The sequence below is a fragment of the Apteryx rowi genome, unplaced genomic scaffold (assembly GCF_003343035.1).
Source record: "Apteryx rowi isolate R43461 unplaced genomic scaffold, aptRow1 scaffold_26, whole genome shotgun sequence".
NCBI classification, from domain to species: Eukaryota; Metazoa; Chordata; class Aves; order Apterygiformes; family Apterygidae; genus Apteryx; species Apteryx rowi.
The window spans coordinates 3290114-3308766 of NW_020448974.1; the positions used below are offsets into that span (position 1 = coordinate 3290114).

Here is an 18653-nt window from a genome sequence, read left to right on the forward strand (position 1 = left end):
TCAGGGAGGGGGAGGTAGCTTCAGATCCAACAGGCTGTAGGCAAAGATATTCCAGAAGATGGCAAACAAGACAAAAATGAGATAAATAGAAAGGAAGATCCACCATAAGGACTGGTCTTGGAGTCTCTGCTCATAGTTCCTCAGGATGATGACACCAAGAGTGATTCCAACCACCACCCCTCCCAGGTGAGCCATGAAGCTGGGGTGAGGGCATGGCGGGTAGGCAGAGGGGTGGAATCGCAGCCACACGGCTCTTCCAAATTCAAAGCTCACTGGAATTACAGAAGGAAAAAGAAAGTCATCGTCTAGGTCTCCTGAATGGTTGGTGGCAGCTTGGGCTTGCGGGAGTGTAGACAGGTGGGAGAATATTCTCTTTCCAAAATTTTATATCAAAATCATACAAAGTGTGAGTTAGACTTCGAAGACAATTGTCTGTGGTGAATACATGGCCTAGTTGCCCTTGCAGTGCCACCCTGGGGGTATGCCTGGAAGATAATTCATTAATGTTTGTATAATGCTGTTGCCATCCCAGATGGGAACTGCGTCAGGAAGCCTAACCATTAGCATTATGAAAGCATGGCTTGTTTGAGAATTCAAAAACAAGCCATCTAAGTCCCAGATCTTCACAAATGCCACAAGCTACAGATGCTGGCTAACAACAAATCGTTCTCTACAAATGCTTGCATTGAAAGCCAAAATCTGCATTCAAGTGTGATGTGGTTTCTGCTGCCAGAAGATCCAGCTGCAGGTTCCTACCAAAACTGCTGCAAAGTCAAAACTCCCTGAATTAGTGTGAACTCTTGTGACAAGGACAAACAAAGCAGGATCGTGTATGTGCCAAATATTGTGTGATACTTACTACAGATCAAGGCAACAGCCATGCGCAGCAGTTTGAATTGGCACTTCATTCCTGACCAGTTCTGGAAAAGAGACAAGGAAAATAAAGTGGCGCAGAATGCAAACCTGGAAGGATTTTGCATTCAGATCTGCACTGGAGGAGTGTCAAGGGTGAACATTCCTGGAAACAAGCCTCTTCCACTGCCTTTACCACCTGGCCACAGCTTCTCCACTCGCCACACCAGTACAGATCTGTCAATCACAGAGGACGTAACCATAAGGGACATATTATAGATATGTCCAAGTTATGGACAAATCTATAACTGCTTTGCTTGGCAGTCTTACTGACTTACTTTCCTTGCCTGACATCCAGCCAGCCTGGCTCTGTCTCTGACACTGGCCTGGCCCTGGGCTGTCCTAGGTCTTCTCCAGAGGGTGGGAAGAGCCCCCATTAATGACTGACAGTCAGCAGAGCCAACAGACAAGTGTTTGCGCACAAAATAAACAACAACAAATTAATCTCTGCATTTCCTCAGAGCATCTCAAGAGTCTTGAATAAAGCTTCACAGCAATCCCCTGACCAAGATAAAGACAATCCCTATTTGATTTTGGATGAGAGAGCAGAGACAGAAGGGCAACAGAGCTGCCCAAACTCCCAGAAAAAAGTCCTCCAGAGCTGGGCCTAATCCCCGCATTTCTCAGAGTGCTCAGCCCTCAGACCCTCTAGCCCAGCACAGTCCCTGCCCCTTGCTGCAGACAGCTCTGCTCCCTGATGCAGATCATTCTCCTGAAAAGAAACCACCAGCCAGAAATCCTAGGGCTGAAGAACGACTCTTCCAAATCCAGGTCACTGGCTCCTCTGTACAAGCAGTTSGTCTTTGCCATATACGAGGGATTGGAAATAGCCCAAGACTAGACAGGCCTAATTGTTTTCTTTTAATTGTCCAGGCACTGACAGTTTTATAACTTCATCTAAATTTTCTCTCTGAAGAGAGAACAAACTGAACTTAGAGTTAAAAGTATTTGAAGAGGGAAATCAAATAGATGTTACAATATGGACAGCTAAAATGGACAGCTAAAAACAGTGTTACTTAGCAAATAAATGAACAGGTATAATTCTAGAATTATAAGTATCCTATAATATTTCCTTTCTCATTCCAAATTGCCTGAATGTTGAATTTCAGGGGGACTAAGCTTTACATGTTAGTATGAAGTTTCACCTTAAATTCCAACTACTGAAAATACATTAATTTACCCACCTTGGGAAACCCTGATGTACTAGACAACATCAAGCAAAGTTATGTTAAGCAGTACCTAGCATTCAACACAAACAAGAACCATCCTGGTTAACATCACATCAGCTGATCATGGTTCACTTGGTGGGCCAACACGGTACCCTGTCAAGTGACTTCTCCGTGCATTCAAGTCCTATTGTGCTTTTCCAGTGCTACTGCCTGTACTTCAGTCTCCCTGGAATTCAGAATCTTCTGTGGAGCACAAATAATGAAGACCTCAATAAAAGTGAAGCAAGGAAACAGCTCAGTAAGAAAGTCTCAATTTGGCTGCCTCTGTTTTCAGGCTCGGTCATTAGTCAATATGGTGGAATAAGAATTTCTGAATGATAGTCAGAAATCCTCGGAGAAATGTCCAAATTCCTCTTTGTCCACTTGCAAAAAATTTCCAAGCAGAAAAAGAGATCACGTCCTGGGAAACCCAGATGTATGACAACACATTATTATTATTTTTAAGCAGTAAAGGAAATTTTGCCTGTTGATAGTGGTATCGGATACCAGGCCTTAATAATGTTCTGGAACATCTCCCTGTCAGCAGGCCTCTTGTGACAAACTACCTGGTCATCATGTCGAACAAAAAATATTTGTAAACTCTTCAGCCTAAGTTCAACAGCACCCGCTGACTTTTCAGCCTGCTGAAGGAATATTCTGTAAAACACATAACATATATTCAAGTTTTATGTGGGATCTGTCTGTAAATCACTTCTGTGACTGCAAAAATGCAATCTCTACAAAATAAGCAACTCATTTTCTCTCTCCACAGAGACACCTAACCCCATCAGAAGGCTCTGAACTCATGCTGATTAATACTGTGCTGGTTCCTTTGCACTTCATTTCCATGGAGCTGTTTTGAATTTCTCCCTTTACTCTTTTCCTTAGGGTGAGATGCTTTATTGCTTCCCCCTGTTGGTTATTTTATGTATTTAATTCCAAGAATATTTATTTTTACGAGCAGGGATGTTTTCATTTCCTTTGGTTACCAGGAGGCATAAGGGAACAGAAGATTCAAATGAGACCCTCCCTGCACCAGTCCCTCCTCTTCCTCAGCATGCTCAAAGCACCTTTGCAAAAAAAACAAGCATTACCAGCAATTCAACTGAGTGGCAAATGGCCAACATCTTTTTCAGTACATAACAGTGTCACATCAAGATATTAGTTGAGCAGAGAGAGTGGGGAAAGGGAGGAAGAAAAGCAAAAAACTCACCAGAATGGGGAAGGCAATAAAAGTCATTTCAGATCAGGAGAGAGAGGAAACGGCTGATAATGGAGGTGCTACCATAGGAATTGCTAAATACTTTTGGAGGAGGCCAATGAGTGGTATAACGACAGATCCTTTTGCAATGTTCTAAGAAGCATAAGCAGATCACTGCTGAAGACTCCCTCCCTCCTTCTGGCAGAGCCTCTTCCTCTAAAGCAAACCCAAATTTCCTCCAATTTCCCCCTCCGACCCCACGAATCTCAGTGTGAAGAAACCCCGTATCTGCACTAGCACCGTCTGAGTGACAGAAAACACCCTCCCACCACTGAGCCAACAGAAGCATGGGCCACAATTCATACTGAACATAACTGTGTATCAGGAGGCATTTCCTCAACAGGAACCCTGTGGGATAGGGGCATCCCCTCTCCTCCTCTCCCCACCTCTGCCAGACACTTGGTGTCCTAATTCTGGTGATAGCCTCCAGCTCATTCATGCTCTGAAAAACTCAAAGACAGCAAAAGAGACCTATTCTGTGCAGGAAATCACTCACTTCCCCCATTCCCAGCTGCCAGAAAGGCTGCCTGGAGCAGCACTGGCTTGTGGGTTGCAGCTCAGGCCTGCTGACTGCATTAAATACAAGGTTTTCTTTTAGGCTTGACACGAGTACCACCACACACGCACACGTTTTCCAGCGCCCATAACAGACCTTCTGTCTCCACTGCAGCTGACTCTCACTGTCTTCCCACTCAGACCCCAGGGGAGGCTGCATTACCATCATTTTTATGGTTATTCTGCTCTGACATTGCTGGTACAGGGCAGATATGCAGCCGTATACCACCACACATGAATCCTAATCACAGCAAAAATATCTCTCTCAGCAAAGCAGCTTTCACCCGGCAGTCAGCTTAGGGGTCACACAGGCAGACGTGCTGGGCTTTGCCACTGCTTTGCTGAGTACCTTGGATGAGCTGTTGTTTCCAAGTCTTAGAGAGATGAAGATGCTGGTATTTACTGACCTTTGTAAAGTACTTCATTACATGAAACAGCAAAAAAATATTATCACTAGTATGGCCGGGGTCAGATTCAGTCTGGGTATTACAAAAGGAGGTAAGGGATATTCTGCACCCAAATCCACCAAATACTGAAATTCCCTTAGGTAGCAGCTAACATGACACAACACATGAAGACAGAAACAGCCCTGCAAATCCTGCAAAGCCAGTCAGCTGCTTCTCTTCCAAACATTTCTCAGCCCTTGTAAGGAGAGCTGATAGCCTGGAGCAAGTTGGTAAGTCTTGTCTCTGGATTCTGCTGACAGGCTGCCAGTCAGGATACCAAGCCCCCACCAATTGCAATGTAACATTTCCAGTCCAGGACCAGACCACTGAGACAAGACGCTGTTAACCATGGCAAGCCCTGAATGACCAACAGCTGGGTCAGGCGCTATTTCTAGTCGCTGGGGCCATCAGACCTGGCTGGATTCCTTCACTTTCAAAGAGGCTAGACAGTCATTCTGGTACTCACCATGACTATATTGGCCAAGTGAGCAGAGACGAGTGCATACACACCTCCAGAGGAGCCCACCACAGGCGCAGTCATATCAGCTACCGACACCGCAAGGGACCCTGGGAGGAAGAACAAGGTTTATTACAATTGCTAGCCAAATAAAAACACTCTTTCCCACTTACGTCCCTGCTACTGCCTGTTCTGGGTTAATGGCTGAAGGTCAGCAATACATGGGGAAATCAAAGAGAGTATGGGATTTATTAGTACTCAATGCAGCCCATTTTACAATGGCTTTATCTGCTCATTATGGAAAAAATTAAAATTATGTAGCTGAAGAAAAAAATCATTATAAATCTTGAACTAAGGCAGTCAATCCCTGCCTGAGTTTCACTGTGAAGCCCTTGGTTGTTCTCACACTCTCCTCCTGTTTTAATTAGATGTTGATCTATTGTCAGCTAAGTTCCATCACTTCCAAACTGCTGGAAAAGCTAAACATAAATAAAAGCAATACAGCACAAACTAAAAATCAATCAAACCCCATGGTTTCACATATAAATGAATTTTCAGGTTCCTGTACACTGCTCAAAGGCTGCAGCCAGATACTTCTTGCTTACTCAGGCTGTAGGAACCAGAGAACACAGGTCAAAAGGAGGAAAAACTGATACCAGACCTGGAAAAAAACTGACCCTTCATGCAGGGGGGCAATGGATGCTTTTGATGACACCTTTCTTCTAGGCCTCCATGGGACACAGGAAGAAAGGAACAGTGTGACCTCCACAGACACATTCATGAAGACCATCTACAGCAAAGCTATTTTGAAGTAACAGTTAGTTTTAGCAGGGCTCCTAAACACAAAGCCTATGGCTAGTTAGAAAGAGATGTCAAGCTGTAGCATATTTCCCACCTCCACCCTCCAAAAAAGTTTAAAAACACAGTTATAAAATCAGTGACTGCTTTTCTCTGACACCCAAATCTTAAGAAAGTCAGCACAGATCATTTTCAGATACTTTTCCATCTGAAACCATCCAGAAGTGTCACCTACCTGCCACAACTCCAGCAATGTAGACAAAGCTGATCCTTGCTGCTCCATGCACCATTTCCAGGGGAACCCCAACCAAGAGCTGAAGGACAACATTGAGTCCAAGGTGTTCTATCCTGTGGCAAGGAAGAATGACAGTTGTCCTCCTTTCTAATTTTTTGTCCCCCTTCTTACCCTTGAGATAGTGAAGTCTTGGAAAGGAGATCAAATAGCGTCTGCTGCATGAAAGTAGACGGTAACACTAGGAAAAACAATAGTTTCTGGAACAATCAGACCTAGAGCTGAGATGTTCCTTCCCTCCTTGATGCTCATTATCTCTTTGATATCTTCCTGGGTCTTTTCAGCCAAAGACCTCAGAGCACTTTCAGTTATTAATGACACTTTTTTCGTTTTTAAACAGAGGGGTTGAAAAATATGAAGAAGTGAAATGACTTGTCCAAAAAATGCAGCAAGATGGCAAAAGAGCCAGGAAAAGAACCCAGAAACTTTTCTTGCTCTTCTCTTCTCCCTTCCTAATGACACAGCCTTCCCTGAGCGTATTACATTGCCATGATGGGGAGTGAATATTGAGTTAACAGCAAGGTAAGCCTAGCAGTCCCCCTATTCTGTTGTGGACACACAATGCAGTTTTACAGTTTGTGCTGTCTGCCTCTCTCTGAGTTTGCTTCAACGTGATCATGGTCAGAGTGGGAAGCACAGGGAGTTTTCATGTCTGGCTGACACAGGTTGGCAGCACAGTAGGACACCAAGTGTATTCAGTGAAGATCTCTGTTCTCCTACTCTTGTTCCCATTACAATCAACATCAAAACTCCTGTTGAATACAATGGGAAGAGCTGGGCTGAGACTGGTCTGGTAGAAACCCCATTGTGCACATCAGCAAGTGCAGGGCCACATGCAGTCTAGAGGTAGACAGCGTGACAGCTAAGATGCGCATATTTGATAAAGATCCCCATGCAGCAGATTTCTGCTGTGCAGAATCAATAGTTTCAACACAAGTTGTCTGTTGTTCTAATCAATAATACTTAACAAGACTGTCTTGCTACTTTTCAAAGCTCCATACAAGTATTTACCTATCCCTTTGCCAGCTGAAGGATCTTCCATTGATGTAACAACAGCATCAGGCCCCTGAACAGGGTCCATCTTCGGTACTCTGCTAGTGTCTGAGATTTACGCTAAGCCCACAGGGCTGTGATCCTTGCCAAATGGCCACATCACACTGGTCCCCAGGGGTATACTCTTTTCCATATGAAGAGTGCCTGAATCCGCTTACAAAGCAGGTGGACCTAAATGACACAAATCCACCCTTAATGCAGAAGACTAGCATCTTTTGGGGGAGCGAGTGCAAAGTAGCTAATGCACTGTAAATCCATGTCCTATTTTATAGCAGAAATGGATTGCTCACAGACAGTCCTTAGCAATCATCGGTTTAAGTTACATGCATTTTACTGTTTTGGTCTTTCTTCATGTTACCATAGCAATTTCCCATATACATCAGAAAAAAAGTGCTGATGGTAAGATGCAGCAATTGATAGAACAGTCTCATGAAGGAGAATTTAAAGTTGGACTGTCAAAGATGGCTAGAAACGATACCACAGGACACTGTCCTCTCCTGATCTCTTAACAGGTTTGTTTACACCTCATTTCTCTCTATGGATGCGTTTCTCTCCTTGCATCAGACACTCTGCACCACGATTTGCCGTTGCAATTGCTGCACATAACAGTGTGTTTATCACCTTGCTCGGTGCCTTTGAAGCCACTGGGCATGGACACATTCAGGCTTCTGTTCTGATCCTGCACGTTCACAGAACTTGAGAACTGAATGAGGAATGAGCAGTAAAGGTCAAACAGAGATCACAGAAAAGAGTCAAAGCATCCAAGTGCCCTTTTAGAGTGAGGAGGGAAGAAGCTTCGGCTGGCATACAGTTAACGTCATGAGGCGGTGCCTGACATTTTCACACAAAGCACTGGGTCTTATTTTTCAAAGGCAGCTTTTGTAAGAGCTCGACAAAGTTTATCCTAGACTCTAAAGTGACTGCTCTGATTCACAGCTGTTCTTAAAAGACTTTCCAGGAGTGCTCCCATTCACTCCTCCTCCCCATCATGCTAAGAGCATTGAAGGCTCCACAGTCAATAAGCACCCATAAAATATAATTAGCCTTTGCCAGTGCTGAATGCGTCATTCTTGAAATGACAATTTCATTGATTTATTGAAGACTTTTGCCTTCCCTGGGACCAAACAAATGGAACTGAGCATCAATGCAAGTCATTAGTTATGGCAGTGCTACAAATGCGTGGGCCCCAGATAATCAACGTCTGCTTTCCATGAAAGCAGAAGGGCAGAATTTACAACTTTGCCTGCCTTTTCTGCCATTACAAAGCTCCCTCCATCAGTGCTGAAACACAGCCCATGCATTTTTGGAATCTTTCTAGAGGCACAGTCAGCCAAGCCTTAGCAACTGCTGCCTTCTCGGACACCTTCCGACTGTCACTTGCTCAAGGAAAAGCAGACCGAGAGCACTAAATTAAGGAGCAGTCCACATTACCATTTTAAAGTCTCAGCAGGAAGCCGGATAACAATAGACCCCATGGCATTGTGTTAGCCTCTTGTTTGAAAATGAGAGGAGAATGATGGGCTTCCACTAAAAATGTTATTACCTTTTCAAGATTTATCTGTTCTTCTGAAATGAAAGGAGCTCAACACAAAGGAGTTAGCAATAAATGAACATTTAGCCTAACTCCAGATACTACAGATAAACCATGGAGTTTATTGTTCAAGCAGGACTTGTCATTGTTTTGAGGGCTACATGGCTACAGAGCTTGGAATCCAACACAGAAGCAAGGAATCTCCTGCACACCACCTTCACCGCTGTTCATCTCCGAAGCCAGCTACAGATGGAAAATAAACCTGATATACTTTTCAGACAATAAGTGTGAAGAGTGCCAGAGTACTGCCTGCTACCGGAAAGGGTGACCTTGCACAGGTTAGGAAAGCATGCCACAAGTGATACAGGAAGACACCTGAATGCTGCAGAAATTGTCATTGTGCAACTGCTTCTCTTCAAATGGAACCCAAAGCAATCTGTGGTTACACAAACACAATAGACCAAAAAAAACCCAAAAACCCAAAGAAAACCCAGATACAAATTAGTTAACATTAGTTAAAATCAAGTGTTCCTTTCTCTTACAAGCCTAGCTTTCCCCACATCCTCAGTGATGGACCTTTCTAATTCTCATTTACATAACCAGTCTCACTTCTAGCCCAATAGGTTGGAACCTGTATACAGAGGACTTTTTGGAGGGATCTGGCATGCAAAGTCTGGATCTTACCAGGTTTAGAATTTCCCTCTAGCATTTTGTTTCTACTTTCCCCTTGGGTCAAGTCAGTTCTGTCCTGACTACAATTTTTATCCAGAGATCTGGGCCACATCTTGTACTCAAGGGCAATTACACACTGAGGCGGTCATTCCAGAAAGGGACATTCACTTCCTGGCAGAAAAAGGAAAAGATCAGTTTGATCTTTTTGGCCTTTTAAAGGAGAACATTGACTGATGGGAATATGAGCTTTCCACTTAACAACAAAGGGTCTTTATCCAGTTTCAAATTGTAAACAACTGCTAAAAATCTTGTTGCTGTGATTTTTCTATGACAAAATTACAGAAAATCACAATTATCTGCCAGAAATGTGTGAAGATAGAGGGAGCAGGGTGTTTTGTACATGAATGAACTTTCCTATGACATTCACTCATCACCACGGTACCACTAACATCACATAATTAAGTCTCTTTGAATCTTGGGAGGACTGGAACAATCTTGTATTCTCTTCTCAAGTCTGCTACATACCTCCCATAGGATGAAGGACAGTTCATTTTACTGTGCATGTTCATTCTGCACAAGGTGGACCATTCTCTGTCCATTTGATCAGTCAAGACTGTCAACTCTTCAGGACAAAAATTATCTTGCACTGCTGTTTGTACAGGGTGTACAAAATAGGTGTTCAGTCTTGACTCAGGCTTCTAGGCATTATCTCAGTCCCTACAGAAGGGACAACATTACTAAGTGAGGACATGCTGTAGGCATAGGGAGCTTAATTGATTTTCCCAACCTCAACTAGAAACTCTGTGGCAGGGTCAAGAATATAACATGTAACTCTTAAATACCAGTCCAGCATCTTTGCAGGTTCATTCCACCACTTGCACACCTCCTCTAGAGGGACACTGGGCTTCTCTCTGGTGAGTTTTAGGAAGTACACACTGCAAAGCGCACGCTAAGAGGTGTGTGTGGTCCCAACACTGTTTGGGAGAAGGGCAGCATCTGTTAAATTCCTTAGCTTGCCTCCTCCCTTCAGAGAGCTGTGAAGGTTTGCCACACATTGCCCAAGACCCTACAACAACTTCAGATTTTTATACATCATTCAGAATTGATTTTTTTTTCATCAGTTTCTGAGCTGATTCAGTCACTTTCTCCTCCTCCCGCTCTCTGGGAAACCTGAACTGTGGGGGATCTCTGCAGTTTGTAAGTACTCACCCTGCATGCATGAATATGTAGGTTAGGTACCTCCAAGCCTGAGCGCGGAGCTGAGGATGGTAAACTAATGAGTTCTTCAGGTATAAGGGATGGGTGACTTGCAGCACAAATCTGTCTAATACCACTCCGTTGTAAAGAAAAAAGGCAACCTAGAAAAGCAGGAAGATTCCTCAGTTAGCAAATGCCTTCTCTCACTGAAATACACTTTTTAACTCAAATTCATGGAAAGGAAAGTAAACTGTACAACGATTTTTCTCCCAGTTGACAGCCTCACACAGCCATGAAAATTCCCTGTTTTGAGGAATCTGCAACACACTGGCATGATTCTGTATGTGGCTTTCTGTAACATGCCAGCCACTAAGTCAGAGAAAATCAGCACCCTACCTGATCAGGGCCATAGGTTATCCTTCTCTGCACTTATTCTAGTGCATCACTTGGCTACTGAGCAAAGATCTCATTTGGGCAAGAGATGAGCGGGTCAGAATACTTAATCCAGTTCCTGTCTCCTCCTTTTCCTCTCCATTCACAGAACAGGTTGCCTTACGGAAATATTTCTTCAAAATCCAGTATGTGAATCACTAGTTTCCATAGAACAGTCCAGATTTTCACTCTTCAAAAAGTTTTGCATTAGTTTTCCAAACTGGGTTCATATACAAACTGCTTCAGTGACTAATATCCATACTTGGAGACAGACAGGATCACAGTCTCCACTTGCACACACACCGACAAGCCATAGTGGCCATATTAGCTTCATGCTTGTCCTTTTCTAGGTCCAGACCTGTCCCACTGTAGCCCTTGTTCATGTCCCAGCAAAGCCTTTGGCAGCATGGGGTGGGTTCCCAGAGAGAGGGCATTAAGGTACTTGCCTCTACAATAGTGACGGTAATCATGAACCAGGGTGGAGGACAGCAGGTATAGCTGTCGTAGTACCACTTCCGGTCTATCTCTCGTGGCAGGGTCTCATATGCAACATGCCGGATCAGCCTCTGGGATAGGCTCAGCCCCGTTTCTTCCAGCAGAGCCTTGCTGCACAGCCTCCTGTTCCCCTGAAGGATGGCTTGGCGAAAGCTATTCGACCTTTTGTTGCTCATCTGGGTGAAAAGAAAAGGAAGAAACCATGAGGACAAAGCAAGGCCTGGTACAACCATCAGGGGAGATTTGTGCCAGTTTGACAGGGCCAAGATTTAGGCAGGCAGGAGGACCACCACCAGGCTGGAGATGGAGGAGCCAAGTCTCAGCCTGATCACAGGATGACCCACATGGTGGAAGAGTACCAGGGTCTGCTATTACAGTGCCCATAGAGGAGGTCAGGGCAGAGCAGGGGCTGTTGATGCATCCAGCTGAGCTCTCTGGCCGATTGTCCAACCCTCCATCTACTGCCTTCACAACCAGTTATCAAAAAAAGTCCCTGTGTCCTCCTACCCTTGGCTCCCCCTGCTCTGTCACACCTCTCTGTGCCTGCCATCTCTTGGGGTAGGGAATTTCTTCAATATAGCACACAGGTACACTCACAGCATCTAACCCTTGGGTTCTGATCCTTCTTGGCAGGAGTTAGCTCCAGGCAAGGAAAAGGATATGTTGCATAAAACAAGAACAACCACATGAGCAACACCAACAAAACACAGGCTAAACTGGTGTCTTAGCTGTTGTAAACTTGTAAGAGGGGACAGTTTGGCTTTTGTTGTTGTTGTTTTTTAAACAGTTATCCTCTGAGGGGGCAAATTTTCAGATGGTGTAAGCTTTGGAGGACACAGCTAATTTGTATATGCATTATCATCATACGTGCACAGAATTAGCTATCTGTCTTTTGAGCATACACTTTCCCTATTTGGATGCATAATTAAAGCAATTGCATTTGCAAATTAGGCAGATGGAATTTTATGCCTAGCCTGCTTGGAGAAAAAAAAATCAGGTCTGAAAGAGCTTGCTCCAAGATTTGGGTAATTACTAATTAGCCCTGATGTCAAACAAACCTGCTGCATTAGATTCACTGGCTGAATCTTTGGCAGAGAAGGCTTAAAAGATAATGTCTTTAATTGTGGATAAAGATCACTGCAGGGGAACCTTTTTGCAGTGAAAGGCACCAAAGTGAGCATGACAGTCTTGTCCCTCTTCTGAGGTAACTGCTAAGTGAACTCAGAAACCACCAGCATCCTCAGTCTCCTAGAACCAAATGAGAGATGACATGCAACAGCGTTGGCTTCCAGTTGTCTTGGATCACTCCGATTTCGGCTAATATCCTGAAGACAGGATAGCTCTGAAGCCCAGAGCTTGCACTCTCAGTGCCCAGGCAGCTGGGTAACTGTTGCAAGCTGGACCAAGCTGCTTAAAACACAGTAATCACTGCAGGGAGCAACCTCCTGTTAATCACTGGAGGAAGACAAAGGGGCCATCTGAGGTGATGGTTTATTGGCCTTTCAAGTGCTGTGCACAGGCTCTGCAACCTGTTTTCCCAGCAGCCACCCATCCCTCCTTAGTCTTCTGTATGCAGCCAGTCCCACCTATTCACTGCTGTGAGCAACCGGCCAGTTGCACTGACAGGCAACTGGGGGAAGAAGGACTGGAATTCTTGGTGAAAAAATAAAAAAAAGAAGCTCCGATCCATTTTAGGTTTTTGGGGAAAAATATTTCTTTTTTTGTTTTTGAGTTGTTTTAGGGAGAAAGGAGTTTTACCCCCAAAACTCTCTTCTTTCTTATTGTTCCTCCTGTTCTCTTTTGCTTTCCGTTGCCTTTCCTCATTGATAAAACACTTGCAAAAGAACACTGTTGGTAGAAACAGAAAAGGCAAAGAAGAGAAAAAAATCTGTCCACAAAAATCTTTCTTTCTGTCTTCTCAAGTCTGCCATCCAACAGCTTTTCTCTAAAATTACAAAAGAATAGAATAAAAATTGTTGGTGATCTTTTGTTGCATTAAGAAAGCCTGTTCATGTTGAAAGACAATGTTTTCATAGAGAAACTTCTACCAGCTGTAAGGCTTTCCTTTGCATTTGTGGGATATCTTCTGGTAGGTGACAGATGTTCCTTTGTTGCAAAACGCACCTTTGGCCACCTAATGACCTTGTTGGGTCTGCAGAAGAAAGCTTCTCGCCGGGTTAGTTGGGCGCAGCTGGTCAGAGACATACTGTGTATGCTCCCTCGCAGACTTCACGTCTGTTCTATCCGGCTTCAAGTGTCTTGTGAACGAGACTAAATTCAGACTGAAAGTGTCAGTTTGTCTGCTACAGATGAAGAAACCTGACAGTCCTCTGAAGCTGCTGCTATGTCTCTTTTAACTGCAGTGATATGTTTGATTTTCCTGCCTACCACAAAACACTCCATGCCTTTCCCTGCTGCAGCACATCAATGGAAAATCATAATTTCCAGAGTCTACTAAAGAAAACAATCCTTGCATTTCAGCATCAAGAAGTGCTGACAGCCCTCAGCAGATGATCTCCTCATCACTGCAGAGGCTGCTGAGGGAAAGATGCATCGGACACCCCAGTGGCTGCCAGCATTCATGCCTGTGCTAGGCTCATCGTGGAAATTTCCTTCAATTTGCTCAGTGGAGGATCCTAACCCAGGCACCACTGAGCCCATCTGTCATCGTTAAGCATGGCAAAAAGAGACCTGCTCAGTTCAGTCACCTGAATGCAGCACAGCCACGTCAGTCCAGTGTCTGGCTCTGCACCACTGCTACTGCTGCCCAAAGGGCTCGAATAACAAGTCAGGGCAGTGCAAACCATCAGCATGATGTTTCTGAAGGCATTCCCTGACATATTAACCAGGTGGAGGGGAAAAATCTTCTTGGTTTTGTTAAGAGCAGGATACTGCAGGATCACTGTGGAGGTCCCATCTCAGATGAACAAAGACTTTGGCTCTCCTGGGGAGGTGGGAAGCTGGAGCTCACAACACTAGGTGACTTGCCCAAGACCAGACACTGGAATCAGTGGAAGAATCCAGGTTGCAAGACTTCTCTGACCTCTAGGCTGCACTGCCTTCAAGCCCTTCTGTTTGGAGAGCCCTGCCTTTCTCCTTCAAGAGAGGAAAATAAACACAGGATCTTCCAAACTCTGCATGGAAGCTAAAATGGAAGCTCATGACAACGCAATTTCCTCTGGGGAACGATGAAAGGCAATGGTAGCTTTGTCCCCTCAACTGCCTGTTCTCACATCCTATTATTTTTACAAGGTGTTCCATATTAGTTGTTTCTGATCACATCTGGATGAAAAAACGCCAAAGGTTATTTAAACTGGTAATCATATGAAAGCAGAAAACATTGGTATTACAGGAGTGAGGGAAAGCCTCGGGCAGAGCACTGACAGCTCTCTGGGGAGCACGTGTCGCTGCCTGAGAAAGAACTTGCGTGCAGCAAAGACACACTGCAAGGTTTGTTCTGTACGCCATGAGGCACTACCCATTAGTAGTCCCTCTGAACAACAGGTATGGATGTTTTACATCAACTACACTTGCAAGTAGCAAGCACGCCTTCTCTTCCTGACTGATTTTTTATCAGTAGCCCTCCCCAGATACTGTACGATAGGCACAGATAAACATATAAATGAATTAAGAGTAGCTCGATTTTGTCAATACAAACCATAGTAAATTTCCTGAGAAATCATTCATGGTTATCTCAGACATGAGGCCATGGGATCAAAGCATTTAGAGATGAAAAAGATCTTTGAGACCAACGTCCTAGGTGGCTGGAATCCTGTCCGAGGATAGAGGGTCTACTGGGTATTCAAATGCACCAGTTCTTAGCAAAGAGGCAATGAGAAAACTAACTGTAAATGAAATAGAGCAGGTATTGAACTGCTGCAGTCTTGCAGAGGACACAAAGAAATCCAGCAGCACCAAGTGTACTCTTCCCAGATTGCAACACCCCAACAGGCTCCTTGGAGGGAATGTGCTTAGCAAGAAACAAGATATTCCCTGTATCTACCAACAGTGGATGCTGCATCAAGGGGAGCCAGGTTTCAATTTACCTAGAAAATTAAAAGCTTTTGGTACCCATAATTACAACTCTAACTATTCAGAGCCCTTAGTGAGCACTAATTAAACCTTTTCCTACCTCAGGCAGGAAAACAAAATATTTACCAAGCCTACTTTAAAGCAGAGGATATAGAAAGAAGGCCCAGTCCCCATCTAAATATCATAGCCTTTGAGTGGTTTTACACCCAGATGAGGCAGGGACACAGAGACTGTTGGGAGCATACCATGCATGCTCAAAAACACCCACAATCCATTTAGATGCAGATGGCCAGATGTACACAGCACTTGTTAAGATTAGGTCTTGCAATAAGAAGACATCCTGCTTTTCCCCACCTGCAACCATTGCCCAACACTCTGACAAGGAAATGAACTCCAAAGAGCCAGCACAGTTGACTGCTGGGGCACAAGAAGCACGACAGTCCTGTGCCTGCTCACATAACCCAGCCTTTGGATCACATTTATAATCTCAAGCTAGGAGGTGATGGGGAACCAGGGCATGAGGAGAGACAGAGGATTAAGTCACTATTGTGGCTCTGACCAACTCTTAATGAGAAGCCTATTTTGTTCCTCAGACTGATTTTGGAATATTCAAATCTTCCCAAAAAGAGATTCTTCCATATGGTCACAATTTGCTGACTTGATTTTGGAATTACATAATAGTGGTATTTATGAGCCAAGCATTTACTCATCAGCTGAAAGAACACTGAGCCGATTGTTGGCCTGCACATTATAACGGCTCCAGAAGCACAGGGCGGCCCCCTCAACTTCTCTCTGTGCAACTGATCTGGGACTTCTTTAATGAGTGTGATATTAAAGCTGCAGGCAGATGGGTACAACAAATAGTATGTGGGGAATGAAGGGGAGAAACAACATGTTTCCTCAGTCCTTCATGCCTGTAAAAAGTTATTATGCAGAGAGAAAGAAATTTCCCTTGCAAAACAGCCAGGCTGACATGACCTGTAACTGCACTGCCAACTCTGCCCTTTGGGTATTAACACACCAAAGCAAAACAAGGCTCATTGCTACACCTCTGCTCAGAGGGTGGCTTTGATATATCTCAGAGGAAGGAGAATTTTTGCCCACTTAGATCTGAACCAGGATTAAAAGTGTCAAAATTTAGGATAAGAGTCCTTACAGTCTAGTCTAGGACAGCACCAAATTTCAGTAGAGTACGATGGCCTGCTTTTGTTCAGAATCCATGTCAGTCTAGAAAGAGTCTCAGGTAATCCACAGCTTGCAATGCAAACTGGCTATTCCTACTAGCAGACCAATTTTGCCAGGTTTCTTGGCCATCTGTACTACTGTTGCTGTCCCAGCACAGGAGTATCACAACAGCCAAGTCACGTAGCATTTCCCCATCTAAGCTCTTCAGTTCYATGGCTTGTGTGGGGCACAGTACCACTTTCATAGTTTTTATTCAGCCCAGTTCAGGAGGCTTAGAAAAACATGGACTTCTGCCCATTGTGTTTCGGCATTTTTGAGGCTGGTCTGTGGCTATTTTTGAATACCCAACACACTGCAACAGGCAATGTATTCGGCTCCCCAGCTCTGATCCTCCAAGAGACAGAACACTAAATCAAAAGTTAGCACAAGCTTTTAAAAAGCCTCTGTCAGCTCCAGTTTTATAATCCACTTTAGTTACAAATGCAGCTTTTCCAATCAATTTTGCTTTCAAGATTCACATTTATTTCCTTCCCTCACTCCACACTTCTACAAAATGCTAATGTGGGTAAAGACTGCGTCTCCCAAAACACATGGCTCAGCATCAAGTTCATCTATCACAGATGTTCACATYCTCTGTACCAACCTGGTAGCACTTTCCCAAAGAGCATCAGACAGAACAAAGGAAATGCCAACATCCTGATTTGCTCTGCCCAAGCCGTGGTTTCCTCTGGGGATTCAAGAAAAGTGAGAGAAAGCAGAGACCAAATAAGTTGTCTTGGTCATTGCAGGAATATTCTCTGCTCAAGGCTTTGTCTCAACTCCTATTAAATGTCCCAGCCCTACAGCTTCCAGCACTTCCGTTAGAAAAGGGAAATGACACTGACTTCAAGGCTAAGTGCAAGAGCACTGCTTGTAGGACACAACTAACAATCTAGTTCAAAAAGCTTTGTCTGTTAAAATGCAGCAAGTTTTGAAACACCAATCCCCCCTACATGTTCAGTTTTTCATTGGGACTGGGAAGGGTTCTGCATCTGAAATAAATTCAGATTTAATTTTCTGAAGCAATGGAATTTTTAAAATGTCTTTATACCATTTCCCATACACACGTGTATTCTAGATATATACTCAATTGAAACAGCCATTTAAGTTGACTTCTTGCATCTCAAGTTTCAGCTGTAAGTGATTGGAAACAGCTGAGGAATTATGGTTAAGGATGGAAATTTCTATGCTAAGTTCTACTGTAACTGGCATAATGATTATTTGCCAAACTAGTTCACTTGGGAGAATGTTCTCTCTTCTGCTGCTACATGTAGCCAGTATCCAATGGACTCAGATCGATGTGCAAGCTGAACAAGCTCCAACAGCAGCTCTTGCATCCCAGTTATTCAGTTTCAAGATACTCACCTGGCCCTCTGACAGCTTTTTCCCCTCAGGGGATGACACATTACCAGTTTTCTCCAAGATCGGAGGGAAAACAACATGAAGATAATGTGAGGAACATTTGTCAGGAGGGGTGTTCAACTCTCCTGGAAGTGCGCACTGGAGCCATAACTGCGCACTCCAGCAAGGGTTTTAATACACTGAGATGCAGGAGATGAATACAGACATGATCAGATGACCAATCACATCACATCAGGTCTTTTATGTATGGCCTTGGCTCACCCACCAAAGTCTCTTCCACAAAGGGAAACGAGTTCCCTGCCACTGCTGTTAGCCATGTTCAAACCTGTCCCGCTGTGAATTATCATGTATAATTGACAAAAAACCACCATACTCCAAAAAGAAAATGAAAAACAATATACTTAATATCTTTTTAATATCTAATGAGAAATTAATAATCTCTCAAAYACTGATTTAAAATTCTGATCACCAAGTAGATGGAAGGAAAAATTGCATAGGTATTTGGAAGTAATATTAATTGATCACAAAATATGTAATATTACATAATAAGCTCTAGCGAAGATTTATTGAGTCAGAAACTGAAGAACAGGTTAAAAGCTTAGCCTTAGCTGAGAGAGCTGGGCCTGTTTAGCTTGGAGAAGAGAAGGCTGAGAGGAGATCTTATCAACGTGTACAAGTATGTGAAGGGAGGGTGTCGAGAGGATGGGACCAGACTCTTTTCAGTGG

The 18653-nt window shown here is 43.9% G+C and overlaps 1 protein-coding gene across 1 annotated transcript in view; it reads right to left on the reverse strand.

Moving 5' to 3' along the window:
* Positions 1–18653, reverse strand: part of RHBDL3 (rhomboid like 3) — a 65588-nt gene continuing 46935 nt past the window's right edge. The window contains exons 4-9 of the mRNA XM_026067508.1: positions 11261–11485; positions 10395–10543; positions 5873–5985; positions 4849–4949; positions 860–920; positions 1–272 (exon numbers count right to left, since the gene is read on the reverse strand). Coding sequence (XP_025923293.1) covers positions 1–272; positions 860–920; positions 4849–4949; positions 5873–5985; positions 10395–10543; positions 11261–11485 — 921 coding nt within the window. The remainder of the gene's footprint in view (positions 273–859; positions 921–4848; positions 4950–5872; positions 5986–10394; positions 10544–11260; positions 11486–18653) is intronic.